Genomic DNA, 21,897 nt, shown 5'->3' on the forward strand with positions numbered 1-21,897 from the left:
TTCTTGTGTAGTACTGAGTAAGAGCTGAATTTTAGAAAGACACTGAGCCCTGGTCATTACAGCTGACCTTCACAACCTTCTTTAAATACAGTGGATTCCAGAACCAATAAAGCTCATTATTGTTACAGTGGCAGCAGTGAGGGATTGCTGTACTGTTTGAGGTAGTATATTTAAGGAATGTCAGACTGTCAGAGGGGCTTCGCTGAGGACTGTTGCATTTTTTGAAACTGCACTAAAGGCACACTTCACCCTTGGATGCTGGTGAGGGTGCAGAACTGTTGGAATACTACACTGTTACAAGTGCAATACCAATAAGTACCGTAGTATTAAAGGAGTGCTAGACTTTCATATGACATCTCAAACTATGGTCCATATGGCTTCTGCTTGTGGATTTAAAAGATCCCAAGACGATGCAATGGATTTCAGTCTACAGAGGATTGAAGAATTTGAAGGTATTGACAATCGTCTTGAATGTCCCTGTGAAAATAAAGATTTGTAGGATGCAATCATCAAAAGCATTGTAGGAAGACAGTCCATTATCTGCAGTAGGTATCTGCACTGATTTTGTTTACTTACAGTCAATCAAAAGAACACGGCGGCATACACTGGATGAATTCCTCAGTCAACAACTATTAAGAACTAATACAGTTTCATACACTGTAGTAGTGTAGACAATGTTCTAATTTGTTCTGTGTTTCATTAAATATGTACATAATTTGTTACTCAGTTGAATGATAGTATGTCTTCTTTTATACCTTTTTAATTATTTCCATGAAACTGGATAATTGGGGCAGCTGCTTAATTGTGCCAAAATGTATTGTGATGTCCTGTTAACGGGAATCCACTGTATTTACAGGTCATGGAGGTTGGCTGTGATGTCTTGGGCTTAGTGCCTTTCAGTGTAATTTTTATGCTAATTTACTTTGCGTTTTCTACATTGTTATTTTCAAGCACTTTGACACCACAAGGTGCTTTTTGAAGTGTTGACTGAAACCGCTCAGTGAGAGTTTGCCACTCTTCAGGTTCCGATGATTAGTGGCAGGGGACTGGAACACACCGGAGGAACATTGGACAAACTGGAATCTATCCCGGGATTCAACATTAACAAGAGCCCAGAAGAAGTAAGGAATGCTCGCTGAAGTTCGGGCTTTTACTGTGAATTAGCAAGGAGTTGCGTAATTGCATGTTGGAGTCGTTTGACATCAGTACTGGGAAATGTGTTCAGAGGACTGATGAGGTATGTAATATGACCTCTTGCAGGAGCCACTTCAGAAACACTCAGCACAGCATCTGTGTTATCAATTTGATGGTGACAATTATTATAGAAGTCACAAGGATAGTTGGTGACGGAAGTCTGGTAAATAATGCCCAATAATTTCAAAAATTTGATTCAGGTACTGCATAAACTTCTGTGTAAAATGGAATAATTGGAAAATGGAGGCAATCTGTCTGCTGGATTGAGAAGTAGTTGTGAGTCCATAGGCAGAAAATGGTTTGAGGTGGATTTGGATGTTATCCATGGGGTCTGGTTGCCAATGGTGTTCTGTAGTGATTGCTTCTAAGACTACAGCTGTTTACTTTTTCCACACATATGTGATTTGAGGTGTAATCTGTAAACTACTAAGTGTGAGAAGCTTCCCTGTACCCAAGGTTTTGCTACTGATCAGTGTCCCTGATGAAGAAACACCATGGCTGCAAATGTTTAACTCTGAAACGTGCAGCGTAAGCGCATGCACAGGAAGTTACTACACAAAATTAGAAGGCATGATATTGCCAATAATATATGGGACTGGATTAAGGATTAGCTCCAGTAGGTATTGAATGTACAGGGAAAACTCCAAAATCAGTGTCAGAAGGAAGAGATGTGTGTACCCAATGTATCACTTGCACCAGCCTACCCACCATCAAGCACATACAGTATGTACAGTAAAAGCCAGTAATATCATGGAGGATCCCACGCACCCTGATCATGGACAGTTTGTTCCAACCTCATCAGGAGGCTATGTAGCATCCTTGCCAGGAGCACCATACTCAAAAACAGTTACTTTTGCCAAGCAGAAAGACTGATTAATACCTCCACCCACTAACTCCACCACTACTTTATTATTTCCCGAAGGTCACCTTATCTACAGCCTAATATCACTTTATGGACATGCAATATATAAGCTACCCTATGTATTTCTATTTATTGGGTGTTCTTTTAGTAGCATTATTGTGGTCTTTATCTTTTGTTTTGTGCTGCATCAGATCTGGAGTAACAATCATTTCATTCTCCTTACAGTTGTGTACAGGAAATGACATTTAACAATTCTGAATCTTCAATAAAAGATCTTATGAACAACAATATGTTAAATTACTTTCAGAAGAGGAATTAACCCTGTTAACAAAGCACACCATTCACTCTACATTTTCAAATATCAGTTTGATCCCTGTCTCCGGTTATTATAACACCCAAGTTACTCAGATCTTCAAGTCTGTTCAATTATTTGAGATCATGGCTGACCCGACTCTAACCTAAACTTTTCAATCTCATTTACCTGAAGTAACCTTTTATCTTCTTGAGGCTTTAGATACTGTGCTTGCTTAATTAGTCCCAGATTTAAAGCATCTTAGTTGAAAGTCTGAGGTTTAAAAACCTGAGACTATGCTCTTTGATGAGTTGAAGCTTAGGGATGATTTTTTTTCATGAGACCATCTGTGTAGATCGATTGTATAGTGTGAGGAAGCACAATCTCATATTGGGGATGGGCAGGTTAAGTAAGATGGATTTTTTTTCTTGTTGACCTGGAGAATGTTCCATAGCTGGGGAGGGATTAGAATCAGAATCAAGTTTAATATCTCTGGCATATGTCATGAAATTTGTTGTTTTCTGGCAGTAGTACAGTGCAATACACAGTAATTTTTAAACTATAAATTACAACAGGAAAATATTTTAAAAAAATTAAATTAATTAACCAGTGGAAAAAGAGAGGCAAAAAATAGTTCATTGAGAAATCTAATGAAGGGGAAGAAGCTGTTCCTGAAACATTGAGTGTTTGTCTTCAGGCTCCTGTACCTCCTCCTTAATGGCAGAAATGTGAAGAGGGCATGTCCTGGGTGATGGGGTCTCTTAATGATGGATGCTACCGCCCTGACGAATCACCATTTGAAGGTGGTGCTAGGGAGGCTAGTGCCCATGACAGAGATGGCTGAGTTTACAGCCTTCTGCAGTAATTTTCACATCCTAAGCAAGTATAACTCATTTTTCAGGAGCTATAAATGACAGATGGGAAAGCCCAGCCTACCCCACACAGTTATGGTGCCTTGTGTTTAACTACAGATACTAGTCATCTTATAGGCAGCTATATAATCCACTGGGAGAAACAAAAAGTCAAATTGAAACCATCGTCAATTGGAGAGAAAAAACATGAAAATCCCCTGTAGGTGACCTGCTGCAGTCCCATACACCAACAACAGGTACAAAAACAAAGGAACAGTGTAAAGTGTACAAACTGAAGTTGTGCAAAAAACAATGCTGAAGTGACAGTAATGAAGAATTCAAGAACATGTTATCACTACCACCAAGGAGATGGGGATGTGAAAGAGGTGGATACAAATACAATGTTTAAAGGACATTTAGACAGGTATGTGAACAGGAAAGGTTAAAGGACCAAATGCAGATAAATAGGAACAGTTGAAATATACAATATGGTATGTTGAGTAACTCTAGACTCCAAATATGTTTGTATGTCAGTGCCCCTCTGGAAAGCTAGCAGTGTGCTCGGACACAGCGGCCACTCCGGGTCCAATCAAAGGTGTACTTGTTCATCTTTTACAATCGTCACTGCAGAATGCTAAGAAGAACAGGTACTGTACTGAGTTGCTCATTAGCGATGGAGCTGGATTTGTTGTATATCGTAGTTGCATTGTCACCTGGACTTGGACCATAAGATGTAAGAGCAGAATTGGGGCTATTTAGCCCATTGAGTCTCCTCAGTCATTTCATCATAGCTGATCAATTTTCCCTATGAGACCCAGTCTCCTGTCTTCTCCCTGTATCCGTTCAAGCCCTGACAAATCAAGAATCTATCCACTTCTGCCTTAAATATACTTAACGACTAGGCCTCCACAACCACCTGTGCAAATGAATTCCACAGATTCACTATGTCTGATGAAACAAATTCATCCTCATCTCTGTTTTAAAAGGATGCCCCTCTATTCTAAGGCTGTGTCCTGTGGTCTTAGACTCTCACAAAGTCAGCACATCCTTTCTTAGACAAGGAGACCAAAACTACTCACAATATTCCAAGTGAGGCTTCACTGGTGCTTTAAAAAGCCTCAACATTACATCCTTGCCTTCGTATTCTAAGCCTCTTGAAATTAATGCTAACACTGCATTTACCTTCCTCACCACAGACTCAAGCTGCAAATTAACTTTTAGGGAATCCTGCACAAGGGCTCCCAAGTCCCTACACACCTCAGAGTTTACAATTTTCTCTCTATTTAGAAAATAGTCTACCTTTTATTTTTTCTATCAAAATGCATGATCATACACTTCCCAACACTGCATTCCAACTGCCAGTTCTTTACCCATTCTCCTAATCTGTCTAAGTCCTTCTGTAGCCTCTCTATTTTCTCAAAACTACCTGCCCTTCCTTCTTTCTTCATATCAACTGCAAACTTGGCCACAATGCCATCAATTCTATCATACAAATCATTAACAGAAAGCATAAAAAGTGCGGTCCCAACTTGGACCCCTGTGGAAAACCAGTAGTCACTGGCAGCGAACCAGAAAAGGCTTCCTTTATTGTCTCTTCTTCCTGCCAATCAGCCACTGCTTTATCCATGCCAGGATCTTTCTGGTAACATCATGGGCTCTTAACTTGGTAAACAGCTTCATGTACGGCACTTTGTCAATGGCTTTCTGAAATTCCAATTGCACAACATCAATTGATTCTCCTTTGTCTATCCTGTTTTTTATTCCTGCAAAGAATTCCCAACAGATTTGTCAGGCAAGATTTTCCCATGAGGAACCCATGCTGACTACTGCCTATTTTATCATTTGCCTCCAAGTACTCTGAAACTATATCTTTAACAATTGACTCCAACATCTTCCCAATCACTGAGGTCAGACTAACTGGCCTGTAGTTTCTGCCGCTCTCTTCTTGAAGAGCGGAAAGACATTTGCAATTTCCCATTCTTCTGGAAACGTGCCAGAATCATTTGATTCTTGAATGATCATTACTAATGCCTCCACAATCTCTTCACCACCTCTTTCAGAATCCTGTACACCATCTGGACCATCTGACTTATCTACCTTCACACCTTTCACTTTCCCAAGAACTTTTTCTCCAGTAGTGGCAACTTCACACATTTCTGCCCCCGACACTCTCAAACATCCGGCATATTGTTGGTGTCTTCCACAGTGAAGAATGATGCAAAATACTTGATCAGTTTGTCTGGCATTTCCTTGTTCACCCATTACTACCTCTCCAGCATCATTCTGATATTCACTTTCGCATCTCTTTTACACTTTGTGTCCGAACAAACTTTTGGTATCCTCTTTGTTGTGTACCATTGGACGGTGCACAGTTGTGTAAGGCTTTGTCTTAGTGTCTTCAGTGTGTCTTCGTTGTGATCACATGTGATACCCTGTTGGACATTGGTAGTGTAGAACACTGCAACTCCAGTTCACTATTTAATTGGCGAGACTGATGGTGGGGGAGCTGCATTGCCTCAGTTGGGGTGAGGACTAGGCCAAGGGTGTGGGATCATCTGTTGCAGCCGACCAGGAGAGAAGATGCCAAGGCATTGTGGGAGAGCCTCCTTGGGGTGCACTAGAATCTATTCTCGGTTGTGGCTTTGCCCCCTCCTGTCAGTGCTGCCCTTCAGTGTTTGCTCAGTGAAAGAACATGCTGGACTCTCAGGAACTTGGGTTATATATGTTTTCTTTGTGACTGTATGTTTTTCTGAAATCGTAACCGTATGTGTTGTGTGCACTTGGTAATGTGTTTTGCCCTTTAGCCTCAGAGGAATGCTGTTTGGCTATATTCATGTATAGTTGAATGTATTTGAACTTGAATTAAGGACTTTAAATATAATTAAGTATATCTTGATTGAAGGTCTAGTAATAATAGTCACAAGAAAACAGCCTAGACCAGATTAGGCTTGACTCATCCTTTCAGGGAAATTCTGTCATCCTAAACTGGTCTAGGCTGTTTCTTCACCCTTGGGCAGTGCTTTGGGATCAGAACTGATTTACATCCAAACAACAGGAATTCTGCAGATGCTGGAAATTCAAGCAACACACATCAAAGTTGCTGGTGTAACGCAGCAGACCAGGCAGCATCTCTAGGAAGAGGTACAGTCGATGTTTCAGGCCGAGACCCTTCGTCAGGACTAACTGAAGGAAGAGTAGTATATACTGCGTCCGGTGCTCCTTATGCGGCCTTCTATATATTGGCGAGACCCGACGCATGAACATTGACTTCTCTAACTTCCGCTAATGCCCCACCTCCCCCTCGTACACCATCCGTTATTTATTTTTATACACACATTCTTTCTCTCTCTCTCCTTTTTCTCCCTCTGTCCCTCTGACTATACCCCTTGCCCATCCTCTGGTTTCCGCCCCCTTGTCTTTCTCCCTGGACCTCCTGTCCCATGATCCTCTCATATCCCCTTTGCCTATCACCTGTCCAGCTCTTGGCTCCATCCCTCCCCCTCCTGTCTTCTCCTATCATTTTGGATTTCCCTCTCCCCCTCCCCCTCCCACTTTCAAATCTCTTACTAACTCTTCCTTCAGTTAGTCCTGACGAAGGGTCTCGGCCGGAAACGTCGACTGTACCTCTTCCTAGAGATGCTGCCTGGCCTGCTGCGTTCACCAGCAACTTTGATGTGTGTTGATTTACATCCACTCTGGTTTTGTGGGTTTGAATGTACTGTAATTGATGATGCCATGATAGGAATGACAGACACTCCATCAGTCAGACATGAAGTGCTTAACTGGGTGTGTCAATAGTTAGTTTCTCTCATGGGACAGAAGTTCTCAAGATTCAGTAAAAAAAAGTTGTAATTTTTAAGAAGGATCTTGACTGTTTTACCCTCTGGCCTCCTGCTTGTTTGCGGAATCCGATGTTGGGCTTGTAAACAAAATGGCAATGATTGAGATTATTAAGGCTTTGGTTGTGGGGTTGTTGGCAAGGAGAGAACCCTGGACTCACTTATCTTTCCAGGGAATTTGAAGGATTTTAGTAGAGACGCCATTGCAGTTATCTTTTAAGTAGCATGTGGTGTCTCCTGTTGATAATCCAGGTCTCAGACATGTAGAAGGACAGATGGGACAAGGCTCCTCCTTGGAATACCATGAATTTTATATCATGACTGGGGTCTTGATCTTCAGACGCTTTTTTTTGAATGAACTAAAGTATGTGCTGATGTATTGAAGGCAGTGGTGAATTTCATCAATGATATCTACTTTTGTCTAAGGGTGGTTCCCAAGACTGGAGAGTGGTCTATGTTTTCTATCTCGTCCTGAGCTTTTGTTATTGCAGAGCAATATGTACAATAGGGTGGGGCCAATTGGTTGAACACCTTATTCACTCTGATGTTGAGTGTAAGGACTATCCTGTCATGCTTCAATGGATGAGTCAATGATGACTTGGAACTCAGCCACTGAACATGCAGCTGCAAGTATTGTCTGCATACCACAGCTTGACTACTGAGTTCAGCTAACTCTGGTTCAGGACTGTAACTACTGTAGTTTGTGATCTTCCATGAGCTCTGAATATTTGTTCCACTGATACTGGGCATTTGTTGGAGGTGAGGAGCAGCATTGCAGTGAGAAAGATTGAGAAAAATGTCAGGGCAAAGATGCAGCCTCGTTTGACACCTGTCTTTATTGAAATTCTTCCTGCTGTAGATCCATTGGTTAGGATCCTAGCTTCCCTGCAATCTGGAAGCAAGCATGTGACTCTAGATCCACCAATTTGACTACCTGTCGAGGTGGCAGAAAACTCGGTGGGCAATTGTGGATGGGCAATAAATGCCTCGTGTCATCTTCCTGTGAATGAATGAATGTTTTTCATTTTATAATCGTTTGTCCCAGGTCCTTGCAACTCCACTAGAGTCCTGTGGATGGTGATGCTGAACTATCTCGGGACTCTATCAATGGTGTGTGTCATATCAAAGCCCTAAATAGTTCTCATCCCTGGCCCAATGGACAGGGAAGTGTGGTTAAGCATACTACCCTGACATCTTTCACTGAGTTTTTAATCTTGCAGAACCAGTGGATACTTGATTTCCAGTGTGTTCCTGAGAACAATCTATAGAACAAAGAAAACATAGAAAATCTACAGCACATTACAGGCCTTTAGGCCCACAATGTTGTGCTGACCATGCAACCTAATCTAAATGCTACCTAGAATTTCCCGACTGCATAACCCTCTATTTTTCTAATCTCTATGTGCCTATTGAAGAGTCTCTTAAAAGATCCTACTGTATCCACTTCTACCACCTTCACTGGCAGTGCATTCCACTCACTGTGTGGAAAAACTTATCTCTGACATCCCCCTTGAATCTTCTTCCAAGCACCTTAAAGCAATGTCCCCTTGTGTTAGCTATTTCAGCCCTGGGGAAAAAGCCTCTGGCTATCTACACAATCAATGCCTCTCATCATCTTATACACCTCTATCAAGTCACCTCTCATCCTTTATCGCTCCAAGGAGAAAAGGCCATTCACTCTACCTATTCTCATAAGGCATGTTCTCCAATCCAAGCAATGTCCTTGTAAATCTCCTCTGCACTCTCTCTATAGTATCCACATCCTTCCTGTAATGAGGTGACCAGAACAGAACACAGTAACCCAAGTGGGGTCGAACTAAGGTCTTGTACAGCTGTAACATTACCTCATGGCTCTTGAACTCAGGTTCACGGTTGATGAAGGTCAACACACCATATGCCTTCTTAACAACATGGTCAACCTGCGCAGCAGCTTTGATTGTCCTATGGACATGGACCCCAACATCTCTCTGATCCTCCACACTGCCAGGAGTCTTACCATTAATATTATATTCTGTCTTCAAATATGACCTACAAAAATGAACCACTTCACACTTATCTGAGTTGAACAACATCTGCCACTTCTCAGCCCAGTTCTGCATCCTATCGATGTCCCACTGTAACCACTGATAATCCTCCAGACTATCACAACACCCTCAACTTTTGTATCATCAGCAAACTTACTAACCCCCCCCCCGCACTTCCTCATCCAGATCATTTACAAAACTCACAAAGAGGAGGCGTCCCAGAAAAAGATCCCTGAGGAACACCACAGGTCACCATCCTCCGTGCAGAATACAAACCACCCTTTACCTTCTGTGGTCAAGCCAATTCTGGATCAAAGCAAGGTCTCCTTGGATCCCATGCCTCATTACTTTCTGAATGAGCCCTATATGGGAAACCTTATCAAATGCCCTACTGAAATCCATGTACACTACATTCACTGCTCTACCTTCATCAATGTGTTTTGTTACATCCTCAAAGAATTCAATCGGGTTTGTAAGGCATGACCTACCCTTGGCAAAGCCATGCTGACTTGTGTCTCCAAATGCTCATGAATCCTGCCTCTCCGGATCTTCTCCAACAGCTTGCCCACCACTGAAGTAAGACTCATTGATCTATAATTTCCTGGATTATCTCTACTCCCTTTCTTGAACAAAATGAAATCCTGTAATAATTATGTATTATTTATAGCAAACTTTGACAAATGGCACAGCAGCTCTTTCCAATCATCTTGGTAAATGTATATTCCAAAATGAGATTCCCACTGCTGTCACTTCAAGGACAGTGAACAACAATAGCATTGAAGAATTTGATGGCAAAGAACTTTTCTCATCAACACTTTTGTTGGTAAGGCATTCTGTTTAGGAACCTTCCAACTGGATTCAGATCTCCTATTCCTATAGTTCTGAGAACATTCTGTGCGGACCACTGCATGACTGCCTTATGGTCAAAGATACTTTTCTGCACAAACTTTTCTGGCAGTGAGGGATAGATGGAATGGCATGGTCCATGTAAATGTGTTATTGCAAAATCCACCTCAGCACAGAGTGACCCTTAATGTTTGCATGCTGAGAATAGCAGTAGCAGGGCCACACACAAAGATAACTACAGGTGTGGATATTTCCACCCTTGACTGAAACATCCTGATATTGAGGTTGAAGTGGAAGGAAGGTCTCTAGAACCAAGGGTCAGTGTTCATAAGGCATTGTGAAACTGTAGACGCAGGTTTAATCAAGGTGGCGCACTAGAGCACTTTAACATGATGGGGAAATCTTTTGCAATCCACATTAACATAGAAACATAGAAAATAGGTGCAGGAGTAGGCCATTCGGCCCTTCGAGCCTGCACCATCATTTATTATGATCATGGCTGATCATCCAACTCAGAAGCCCACCCCAGCCTTCCCTCCATACCCCCTGATCCCCATAGCCACAAGGGGATTAAGTAACGAGGCTGGTCATCAGTTTCCAATCCTTTTTGCTTGTGAATGAAATTGGTGATACCCTTCCTCAAAAAAAAAACGGATGTGCTTCCCAGTACACTTCCAGCAGATCTGGGCTGCTGCAGTCCTTTAGTGCCAAGTCCATCACAAGCCATATTCATCCTGTGGGTGGTCCAGATTCTCCCTCTTGCTGTCATCAAAAATCCCCAGGATAGAGGACAAGAGCTTCTGTGGGGCTTGATATTCAAACTCTATCATCTGATGTGGAAGAACTTACTGATCTTTAATATGCCTGGCTGTGAGGATATTATTGAGTTATCTTTTTGGACCACTCATCAGTACGAACCTCATGAAAGAAGAGATGTGAGTATTTTCCAATGGGTTCCAGTAAGTCACATCAGTTAGGATCTAATTCTTACCCAGTGACTCCCTATGGAGTGCTCTTACTTTGTAGTATGTAAAGACCCTAACTGTGTTCACTATGACTCTGTCTCTGTGCCAGACACCATCTACAGGTCAGAGCCTGTGCTCAAAGTAGAGCGCTGGAATCAGAGTAATTGCTAGATGTTTCTCTGTAGGTAAAGCAGATCTTGGCTGCGGTTGGATGTTGCATTGTTGGGCAAACACCAGATTTGGTTCCTGCTGATAAGAAGATGTATGCTATCAGGGACATCACATCGACTGTTGACAGTCTGCCACTGATAGCAGGTTAGTAGCACGGCGTCAACTGGTTTGTAGAACCTGACAGGCAGATCACTGATAGTGACTGCGTGATTGAATCATTGATAACATTTTGGTTGTACTCTGAAGTAGACTGTGGATCACCATTGCCATTTGGTGCAGTTTACGGATCGCTGGTAGTTCTTTAACAGTAGATCACTAATGGTTGATGAGCGGAACTCTGACAGTGGGTTAATTGATCACTAAACTCAGGATAGTGCATTACTAACAGTGGGTGTCTGGATCACTAGCAGCGTTTAGGAGAGTCGCTGGAAGTGTGTTACTTTCACACTAACAATGTGTGTTACTGGATCACTGACGCAGGTGAGTGGACCCCTGACTCTTACTAATTTAATAAGGCCGGCTAGAGGGTCAATTTTAGCGGTCAATGGATCTTAAAATAAGTTAATGGATCTCAAGCAGATGACCTCTGGATTATTGACAGCAGGTTAATGGATCACAGGTCATGAGCTATTGGAACTCAGGCAGCTGGTTATTGAAGCACTGACAGAATATGATGTATCATTGACAATCATTAATGGAACCCGGCCAGCTACCAGCTGATTAATGGGATAACCTGATTAGGCCTGTGAGAACTGAAAGATATACAGTATACCAATTATGGCCCATAACTGAAGGGAAACAGGAGGTATTCCCTTTTTCCAAGCTTCCCAATTTAAAAAAATAACTGACATTTACTTTTCAACCGACCTTAGTTCCCTTATCCTCCCTTCACTGTTCTGTCCCCTCTGAGTGCACCCTGGAGCATATCCTTGCCTGGCTTATAACATAAAACGTGCACAGGTACAGGTCCTTCGGTTCACAAATATCTGCAGTGCCGTTGCCAAGGTAAACTAACCCATCCTGCCTGCACATGACCTGTATCCCTTCATTCTCTGCATGTTCGTGTATCTGCCTAGCAGCCTCTGAAACTCAACTCGTGTCCGCTTCCACCATCCCCTGGTAGTGCATTTCAGGCACGCGCTGCTCCCTGTCTAAAAAAAACTTGTCTCACATTATTTCCTTTAAACTTTCCCCCCACTCACTTAAAAACTTTACCCTCTAGTATTTCACACTTCCATCCCTGGCTGCCAGTGTGGTTCAGATATAAAGCCCTAAGTGGGCTGCCCCCCCCCCTCCTTATATCACAGACCTTCTAACCCCTTATTCTACATCCAGGTCCCTCAGGTGGGGTGACTTGGAGCTCCTGGCTGTCCCGCGATCTAAATTTAAGTTCAGGGGTGACCGCGCCTTTGCTATTGTAGCCCCTAGACTGTGGAACAGCATTCCCCTCCCTATCAGATCTGTCCCCTTCATCGACTCTTTTAAATCCAGGCTCAAAACTTACTTTTATTCACTAACGTTTGAATCCTCCTGATGTGGCTGATTTTTGGCTTGTGCCTAGGCCCTTGTGTTGTTTCTTTTGTGCCTATAAGCTCTTTGTTATGTCTGTGTTTCTTGTATTTGTGATTTTAGCTATCTGCTCTGATCTGTACAGCACTTTGGTCAACGTGGATTGTTTTTAAATGTGCTATGTAAATAAATTTGGCTTGACTGGGAAAAACATTCCATCTGCTTTACCCATGCCTCATAATTTTTATTGGATTCTCTCAAGCTGCCATTCAGCCGTTGAACTTAATCTGCAGGTGTTACCAATAGCTGCTAACTTCTCCCAGATAAAAATGTCTCCTATTTTCTGTACTTTTTGCATTCACATAGATTAATAATCTTTTCTAATTCAGATATTTCAGGGTTTTCTTTAAACCGGACTTACAAGAAGGGAGAAGTTCCCATCGCCCCCAGTGACCCTTCTCAGTAATTTAAGACTACATTCAGAATACGCTGTAACCTTTTCACTCCCAGGCAACACGTCCAATCTGTCTATCCTCATTTGCTCAGCTTCCCCTCCAGTGCCACCTTCACTCATGATCACCTCCATCTCAGCACTAATGAGAGAATTATTGCCGGACATTATCTAAGCCCAGCATCTCCTGTATGTGAGCAGGAGCAACCTAATTGTGAAGATAGTTTTAAGTGTGGTCTCCACAGTGCTGAGTATAACTGCAGTGAAGTCCCTGCTTCTTTGAACCTCACACGTGGAAGCCAAACCACGGCACATTTCCTTTTCCCACCTTGTGTATTTGTGTGTGTGTTGTTTTGTTTTTACAGCCACTATTTTCTTCTATTTGACTAAAGTTTCCCAAACACTTCAGGGGAAAAAAAGTCAATGGTAAATTTCTACTTCACATAGGTAAGGCAGGCTAGGGGGGTTTAATGGATCTCAGTCAACACATTGGCATTGCAGGAGGGCAGCTTAATATTCCTTCACCATTCCCCAGTGAGAAGTTTCTGTTAACATGTACCATCTGATTTTCAGGTTCCATATTATCAAAGAAAGGAGCTGAATCCCTGGCTGCCCTCATTCTGGATGTGAAATTTGGAGAAGGAGCTCTATATAAGGACATCAATCAAGCCAGAGAGCTGGCACAATACATGGTCAGTAGGCAGGAAACGGGCATGTAGCAGTCCAAGTGGATTTGTTGGGAAAGGATTGGAGTTGATGCATTGAACTGGTTTAGTCTCACTTTCTATTGACATTTGATGCAATGCAGTGTTCCTTCCACGTGTGGCATCTACCTTGTAATCCTGTCCATGTTTTCCCCCTGTCACTGTGATACCATTGACTGCAAGGAAATGATGGGGTTATTTATTGTGTGGATCTGCTGTTTATATCAGTGAAGATAATCAAATTGGTATTAAACAGTTGGCATGCCAGCATTGGCAGAAGCCACAGAGATTTCCCTTCTACACCAGACCTTAAGTCTTTCCATCACGCTGCAGATTGTAAGCGAGAGAATACACCTGTCTGAGATTTATTCCCCTGCTGCACAGGTGAGCAATGGTTTGGGCTCGATTGGCTTTCCACCTTTAGAGAAGCCAGTGAACTGGAGACACCTGTCTGAATACACCTGTCTTAGATTTAACTGAATACACCTGTCTGAGATTTATTCCCTTGCTCACTGGTGAGCAATGGTTTGGGCTCAATAGGCTTTCCACCTTTAGAGAAGCCAGTGAACTGGAGACACCTGTCTGAATACACCTGTCTTAGATTTAACTGAATACACCTGTCTGAGATTTATTCCCCTGCTGCACAGCTGAGCAATGGTTTGGACTCGATGGGCTTTCCACCTTTAGAGAAGCCAGTGAACTGGAGACACCTGTCTGAATATACCTGTCTTAGATTTAACTGAATACACCTGTCTGAGATTTATTCCCCTGCTGCACAGCTGAGCAATGGTTTGGACTCGATGGGCTTTCCACCTTTAGAGAAGCCAGTGAACTGGAGACACCTGTCTGAATACACCTGTCTTAGATTTAACTGAATACACCTGTCTGAGATTTATTCCCCTGCTGCACAGGTGAGCAATGGTTTGGACTCAATGGGCTTTCCACCTTTAGAGAAGCCAGTGAACTGGAGACACCTGTCTGAATACACCTGTCTTAGATTTAACTGAATACACCTGTCTGAGATTTATTCCCCTGCTGCACAGGTGAGCAATGGTTTGGGCTCGATGGGCTTTCCACCTTTAGAGAAGCCAGTAAACTGGAGAAGTAAGGAGGGAAAATATCCCTATAACTCTATGAAGTCACATTCAAGCCTGGAGTAAGCAGGACATGAAGAAGTGTGCAAACTGAGGACTTCAAAGATTGATGTTAATTCTATAAGACTCATAGGATTCAGGTCCGGCCTTAATGACTGATACCAAGGGTGAAAGTGATGGAGGTTTTGGAGCTTCATTCAAAAGCCACTGGCCTCTTCGCCTAGAAGGAAATTCCAAAGTTTCTTCTCCTCCATTGCTCCCAATGAATAGTGCTCCTGACAGCCCCTCTCCCCACCTCACCCTAAAACTTTCAAAAAGTTTTCTAACTTCTGATCTTTGCATGGTTACTTCTCTATGGAAGAGGTCCAGTTACAGGACAGTATTTTTTTGTAACCCTCAGGTAAATGTTGGAAATGGCTTAGGCATTCAGACAGCTGCTGTTCTCTCCAGGATGGACAATCCCATTGGCAGGTGTATTGGGAATTCACTGGAAGTCATTGAGTCCATTGAGTGCCTGAAAGGCAAGGGTCCTAAAGACTTGGAGGAGCTTGTCACCTGCTTAGGTTAGTGCTTGGTCAAAACCAGGGCCAATGTGTGTGTGTGATAGGCAATTTGGTAATAAAATGCACAAAGAAGTTTGGAATGTTATTTGGACCATCTATTATTCTCCTTCTGTATAGGTCCAATTTCCTTTCAAAGATACTAGTTGATTTAGATTAGTAATTTTTCTTTAATACATGTGCAGAAATTCTTAGACAATTTGTGGATCGTTTTATTGGCTGTTCAAGTACAGGTGCTTTTACTCCAATGGGTCCTGGCCACATTTAGTCCAGTTTGGGCTTAAGCTTTATGCATGTGTCATGTCTTATAAAAAGGAGTATCACAGGAAACTCTTAGTCCTTACTGAAGATCTTGGAAATGGGCAGTTACCCCATATCAAAGCTTCAAATTGCAGGTTAAATGTGGATTTGGTCCAATGTGTAATATGTAATAGGCCCAGCCAGGGGCTGGAAGGCTGGATGATGGTTAGAAATGCAACCTAGTATCTCCTGGTCAAAGAGACCATAAAGTGTCTGGCTATGTGGAGCTTACTGATCTCAGACTTATAATTTTATTGATATAGTTGGCCTTAATCTTGCTGAGTTCCAGAGCAGCTAATTAGCTGACTATTCTCTCTTGTTTGGGAGGTGCTACTTTTTAAAAGAAAATGGACATTTTGAACATCCCCACGACCAAGAGCATTTATTGTTTGCCAGAAAACTGCACTATCTGTCTTGAGGTGGGGAGGTCTGGGGATGATGGATCTCAGCCAAACACCATTCGATGGTTTGCAATACAAAACTAAGAATACAGAGACCTGATGGTCTAGAGACATGATTTGAGATGCCAATGTGCCAACTGTGAAATTTGTAGGTCATGTTAAATCTAAAATTGAAAATCTAGATCAGTAGTGGTAGCCACAACTGCCACAATAGCTCCTTTTTTCCATTCAGGAGGAATTATTGCTGGTCCTTAAATGTGACTCCAGAATCATGCCATGTGGTTTACTTTCAAATGCCTGAGCAAATCAACAGATCAGAAAGTGGGCTTTAAGTGCTGTACTTGCCAACAAGACACATACCCATTGGATGAATTTAAAAAAACAATTACAGATTCTCCCACACACAAACAGATTCAAATATGCACATCCATATGATATTGCCCTAATGCTGACATGTTTCTTTCTGTCTTCGATAGGAGGCCACCTACTTCATATGTGTGGGAAGGCTGGAAGCTTTAAGGCCGGGGAGAAGGATATTAAGGACGTGTTACAGAATGGCTGTGCTCTGGACAAATTCCAATCCATGCTGGTGGCACAAGGAGTGACTGCTGACGTAGCCAAGGCTTTGTGCCAGGGGAAGGAGGTGCTGAAACGTGCAGTCAGACAGGAAGAACTGAAGGCTGAAGCCAGGGGTATAATGTTGCATTGTATTAGAGACTGTAGATCAACTTCATCCAGGTTACCTTCACAATGTTTTCTAAGAATAGGCTGCCTCATGGCTGCCAGGAAATGTTTGTGGGAGGGGGTTCAATAACTTCCAATATTGAGTCACAACTCTCAGCAGTGAATATCTGAAAGCTGGCTGAAGGAGAGAAGCTCAGGAGGTAATAACTATAGACCACAAGACAAAGGAGCAGAATTAGGCTATTTGACCCATTGAGTCTGCTCCATCATTCAGTCTTGGCTGATCCTTTTTTCCCCTCCACAACCCCACTTCCCAGCCTTCTCCCCGTAACCTTTGATGCCTTTCCAATCAAGAACCTATCAAGCTCTGCCTTAAATACACCCAATGACCTGGCCTCCACAGCTACCAGTGGTAACAAATTCCACAAATTCATCATCCTCTGGCTAAAGAAATTTCTCTGCATCTCTGTTTTAAATGACTCCCTTCTACCCTGAGGCTGTGCCGTCTTGACCTAGACTCCCCCACCATGTGTAATTACATCTTGTGTAATTGCCCCCATCATCCTTTCCACATCTACTCTGTCTAGGCCTGTCAACATTCGAAAGGTTTCAATGAGACCCTCCCCCACCTCAACTTTCTAAATTCCAGTGAGTACAGACCCAGAGCTATCAAACATTCCTCCTATGATAACCCTTTCATTCCTGGAATCATCCTTGTGAACCTCCTCTGAACCCTCTCCAATGCCAGCACATCTTTTCTTAGATGAGTAACCCAAAACTGTTCACAATTCTAAAGTGAGGCCTCACCAGTGCCTTATAAAGCCTCAGCATCACATCCCAGCTCTTGTATTTTAGACCTCTTGAAATGAGTGCCAACATGGCATTTGCCTTCCTCATCACTGACTCAAACTGCAATTTAACTTTTAGAGTGTTCTGCACAAAGACTCCCAGGTCCCTTTGCATCTCAGATTTTTGGATTTTCTCCCTATTTAGAACATTTATTTCTACTACCAAAATGCATAACCATGCATTTTCCAACATTGTATTTCATTTGCCACTTTCTTGCCCATTCTCCTAAATTGCCTCAGTCCTTCTGCAGCCTACCTGTTTCCTCAGCACTACCTGCCCCTCCACCAATCTTTGTATCATCTGCAAACTTGGCAACAAAGCTATCTGTTCCATCATCTAAATCATTAATACACGGCATAAAAAGACGTGGTCCCAACACCAAACTCTGCAAGACACCACTAGTCACTGGCATCTAACTAGAAGATGATGTTTTTACTCCCACTCACTGCTTCCTACCAATCAGCTAACGCTCTAACCATGTTAGTAACTTTCCTGTAATACCATGGGCTCTTATCTTGATAAGCAGATTCACGTGTGGCACCTAGTCAAAAGCCTTCTGAAAGTCCAAATATACAACATCCACTGCATCCCCTTTATCTATCCTATGTGTAATCTCCTCAAAAAATTCCAACAGGTTCATCAGACAAGATTTTTCCCTTAAGGAAACCATGCAGACTTCGTCTTATCTTGTCATGTGTCACGAAGTACCCCTCAGCCTCATCCTTAACAATTCACTTCAGCATCTTCCCAACCACTGAGGTCAGGCTAACTGTCTATAATTTCCGTTCTGCTGCCTTCCTCCTTTCTTACAAGAGTGGAGTGACATTTGCAATTTTCCAGTCCTCTGGCACCATGCCAGAGTCTAATGATTTTTGAAAGATTATTTCTAATGCTTCCACAATCTCTACTGCTGCCTCTTTCAGAACCCTCGGGTGCAGTTGAACAGGTCCAAGTGACTTATGTACCCTCAGGTCATTCAGCTTTTTGAGCACCTTCTCCCTTGCAATAGTAACTGTACTCACTTCTCTTCCCTCACACCCTTCAACGGCTGGCACATTGCTAGTGACTCCCACAGAGAAGACTGATGCAAAGTATTCATTTAGTTCAACTGCCGTCTCCTTTTCCCCTGTTATTATTTGTCTGGCCTCATTTTCTAGCGGTCCTATATCCATTTCATCTCTTCTGCATATTTGAAAAAACTTTTACTATCCACTTTGATACTGTTTACTGGCTTGCTTTCATATGTCATCTTTCCCTCCTAATGATTCTTTTAGTTGCTGTCTGTAGGGTTTTAAAAGCTTTCCAATCCTTGGACTTCCCGCAAATCTTGCTTTGTTGTATGCCCTTTCTTTTGCTTTTACATTAGCTTTGTCTTCCTTTGTCAGCCACAATTGTAGTATTTTGCCATTTGAGTATTCCTTCATTTTTGGAATACATCTACCCTGCACCACCTTCATTTCTCCCAGAAACTCAAGCCATTGCTGCTTTGCTGTCATCGCTGCCAGCATCTCCTTCCAATTTACTTTAGCCCACTTCTCTCTCATACCACTGTAATTTCCTTTACTCCACTGAAATATGGCTACATCAGACTTTATTTTCTCCCTGTCAGTTTTCAAGTTGAACTCAATCATATTGTGATCACTGTCTCCTCAGGGTTCTTCTACCTTAAGCTCCCTAACCACCTCCTTTCCATTATATAACACCCAATCCAGTACAGCTGATCTCCTAGTGGGTTCAACAACAAACTGCTCTAAAAAGCCATCTCATAGGCATTCAACAAACTAACTCTCTTGAGATCCATTGCCAACCTGATTTTCCCAATTGACTTGCATGTTGAAATCTCCCATGAATATCATTACATTGGTCCCTTTCACACAACTTTTCTATTTCCTGTTGTAATCTGTGGTCCACATTCCAGCTACTGTTGGAAGGCCTGTATATTACTGCCATCAGGGTCCTTTTACCCTTGCAGTTTCTTAACTCAACCCACAAGGATTCAACATCTTCCAATCCTATGTTGCATCTTTCTACTGATCTGATGCCATTCTTTACCAGTAGAGCCACACCACCCCCTCTGCCTACCTTCCTATCCTTTCCAATAGAACGTGTAACCTTGGACATTCAGCTCCCAACTAAAAGCATCCTTCAGCCACGGTTCAGTGATGGCTACAACATCATACCTGGCAATCTGTAAAAGTTCAACAAGATCATCCACCTTATTTCTTATACTCTGTGCATTGAGATATAACACTTTGAGTGCTGTATTAGCTACCCTTTTTGATTCTGCATCCCTAATGTACCAGTACTCACCCTTGTGGCTGTAATTTTGTCCTATCATCTGCCTTTCCTGACAATCTGACTGCACGTTATCTTTGCATTTTTACCATCCGTCTTATCCTGAGTCCCTGCACTCTGGCTCACATCCCCCCCCCCTTCCAAATTAGTGAGCAACCCGTCTCACAAGATTCATCAGCATTGTTATTCCTTCCACTCCCCTGCATATAGGATGGTCTTTGAGGAACTAACTTGGGCAATAAGACTGCAGTAGCCTGAGGAAAGCACAGAATGCAATTGACCCTAACTTGGCTCACTTTTTCCAGGGCTAGTGCAGGCAATCCACTCCTTGCCATTAGCCAAGGTACTACATGAACTTGGAGCGGGGCGCACCCAATCCAATCAGCCAGTCAACTGCGCTGTTGGAATAGAACTCCTGAAGACAGTGGGCGACTCTGTTAATAAAGGTAAATATGTCGTACAGGAACCTCCATGAAGAAGGATGCCAGCTCAGAGAAAGGGCAAAGTGAAAGCACTGGATGGGATATTAGAGAGAATGACAGTGGGATTAAATTAGATGATTTATTCAAAGGTATGGGGTACTTAAATGAAGGTGGGGTCAGACTAGATGGCATATTCAAGGGTAAAAGGGACAAAAAGGGAGAATGTTGGCACACACTTGTGGCTCAGAAGGGTAGGGAAAGGATGAAGTTGGCAGCAGTGATAGGGGACTCTATAGCTAAGGGGTCAGACAGGCGATTTTGTGGACGCAGGAAAGAAACACAGATGGTAGTTTGCCTCCCAGGTGCCAGAGTCCGGGATGTTTTTGATCATGTCCACGATGTCTTGAAGTGGGAAAGGGAACAGCCAGATGTTATGGTACATATTGGTACCAATGACATAGGTAGGAAAAGGGAGGAGGTCCTGAAAACAATCTACAGGGAGTTAGGAAGGAAATTGAGAAGCAGGACCTCAAAGGTAGTAATCTCGGGATTATGGCCTGTGCCACGTGATAGTTTGTATACGAATAGAATGAGGTGGAGGATAAACGCGTGGCTGGGGGATTGGAGCAGGGAGCAGGAGTTCAGATTTCTGGATCATTGGGACTTCTTTTGGGGCAGGTGTGACCTGTACAAAACGGACGTATTGCATTTGAATCCCGAGGGGAGGTTTGGGAAGGCTATTGGGGAGAGTTTAAACGAGAATTTCTGTGGGGTGGGAACCGAACTGAAGTGATGGAGGAAAGGGAGGTTGGCTCACAAATAGAGAAAGCTTGGAGACAGTGCGAAAGGGAGGATAGGCAGGTGATAGAGAAGGGACACACTCAGACCAATGGTTTGAGATGTGTCTATTTTAATGCGAGGAGGATTATGAATAAAGTGGATGAGCTTAGAGCGTGGATCAGCACTTGGAGCAATGATGTTGTGGCCATTACAGAGACTTGGATGATGCAGGGGCTCTTAGATGTTTCAGAAAGGACAGGGAGGGGGTGTGGCACTGTTGATCAGAGATAGTTTCATGGCTGCAGAAAAGGAGGAAGTCACGGAGGGGTTGCCTATGGAGTCTCTGTGGGTGGAAGTTAGGAATAGGAAGGGATCAAAACTCCGCTGGGTGTTTTTTTAGACTGCCCAATAGTTACAGGGACATCGAGGAGCAGATAAACAGACAGATTCTGGAAAGGAGTAATAATAACAGGGTTGTGGCGGGAGATTTTAATTTCCCAAATAGTGATTGGCATCTCCCTACAGCGAGGAGTTTAGATGGGATGGAGTTCGTTACATGTGCTCAGGAAGGTCTCTTGACACAGTATGCAGATAAGCCTACAAGAGGAGAGGCTGTATTTGATCTGGTATTGGGAAATGAACCTGGTCAAGTGTCAGGTCTCTCAGTGGAAGAGCATTTTAGAGATAGTGATCACAATTCTATCTCCTTTACCACAGCATTGGAGAGGGATAGGAACAGACAAGATAGGGAAATAGTTAATTGGAGTAAGGGGAAATATGAGGCTATCAGGCAGGAACTTGGAG

At 42.9% G+C, this 21,897-nt stretch overlaps 1 protein-coding gene across 5 annotated transcripts in view; it reads left to right on the top strand.

The window, feature by feature from the left end:
• The window catches only part of tymp (thymidine phosphorylase), a 49,591-nt gene that overhangs the window by 20,771 nt on the left and 6,923 nt on the right, over positions 1-21,897 (top strand). For 4 of the 5 annotated variants that reach the window (XM_072241461.1, XM_072241460.1, XM_072241458.1 and 1 more), the window contains 6 exons: positions 1,023-1,121; positions 11,059-11,188; positions 13,578-13,696; positions 15,203-15,365; positions 16,540-16,755; positions 20,197-20,337. In XM_072241461.1, the coding sequence (XP_072097562.1) occupies positions 1,023-1,121; positions 11,059-11,188; positions 13,578-13,696; positions 15,203-15,365; positions 16,540-16,755; positions 20,197-20,337 (868 nt within the window). The remainder of the gene's footprint in view (positions 1-1,022; positions 1,122-11,058; positions 11,189-13,577; positions 13,697-15,202; positions 15,366-16,539; positions 16,756-20,196; positions 20,338-21,897) is intronic. The other variant, XM_072241462.1, reaches the window with a different exon arrangement.

This window comes from Mobula birostris, chromosome 23 (assembly GCF_030028105.1).
Source record: "Mobula birostris isolate sMobBir1 chromosome 23, sMobBir1.hap1, whole genome shotgun sequence".
In the NCBI taxonomy this organism is placed as follows: Eukaryota; Metazoa; Chordata; class Chondrichthyes; order Myliobatiformes; family Myliobatidae; genus Mobula; species Mobula birostris.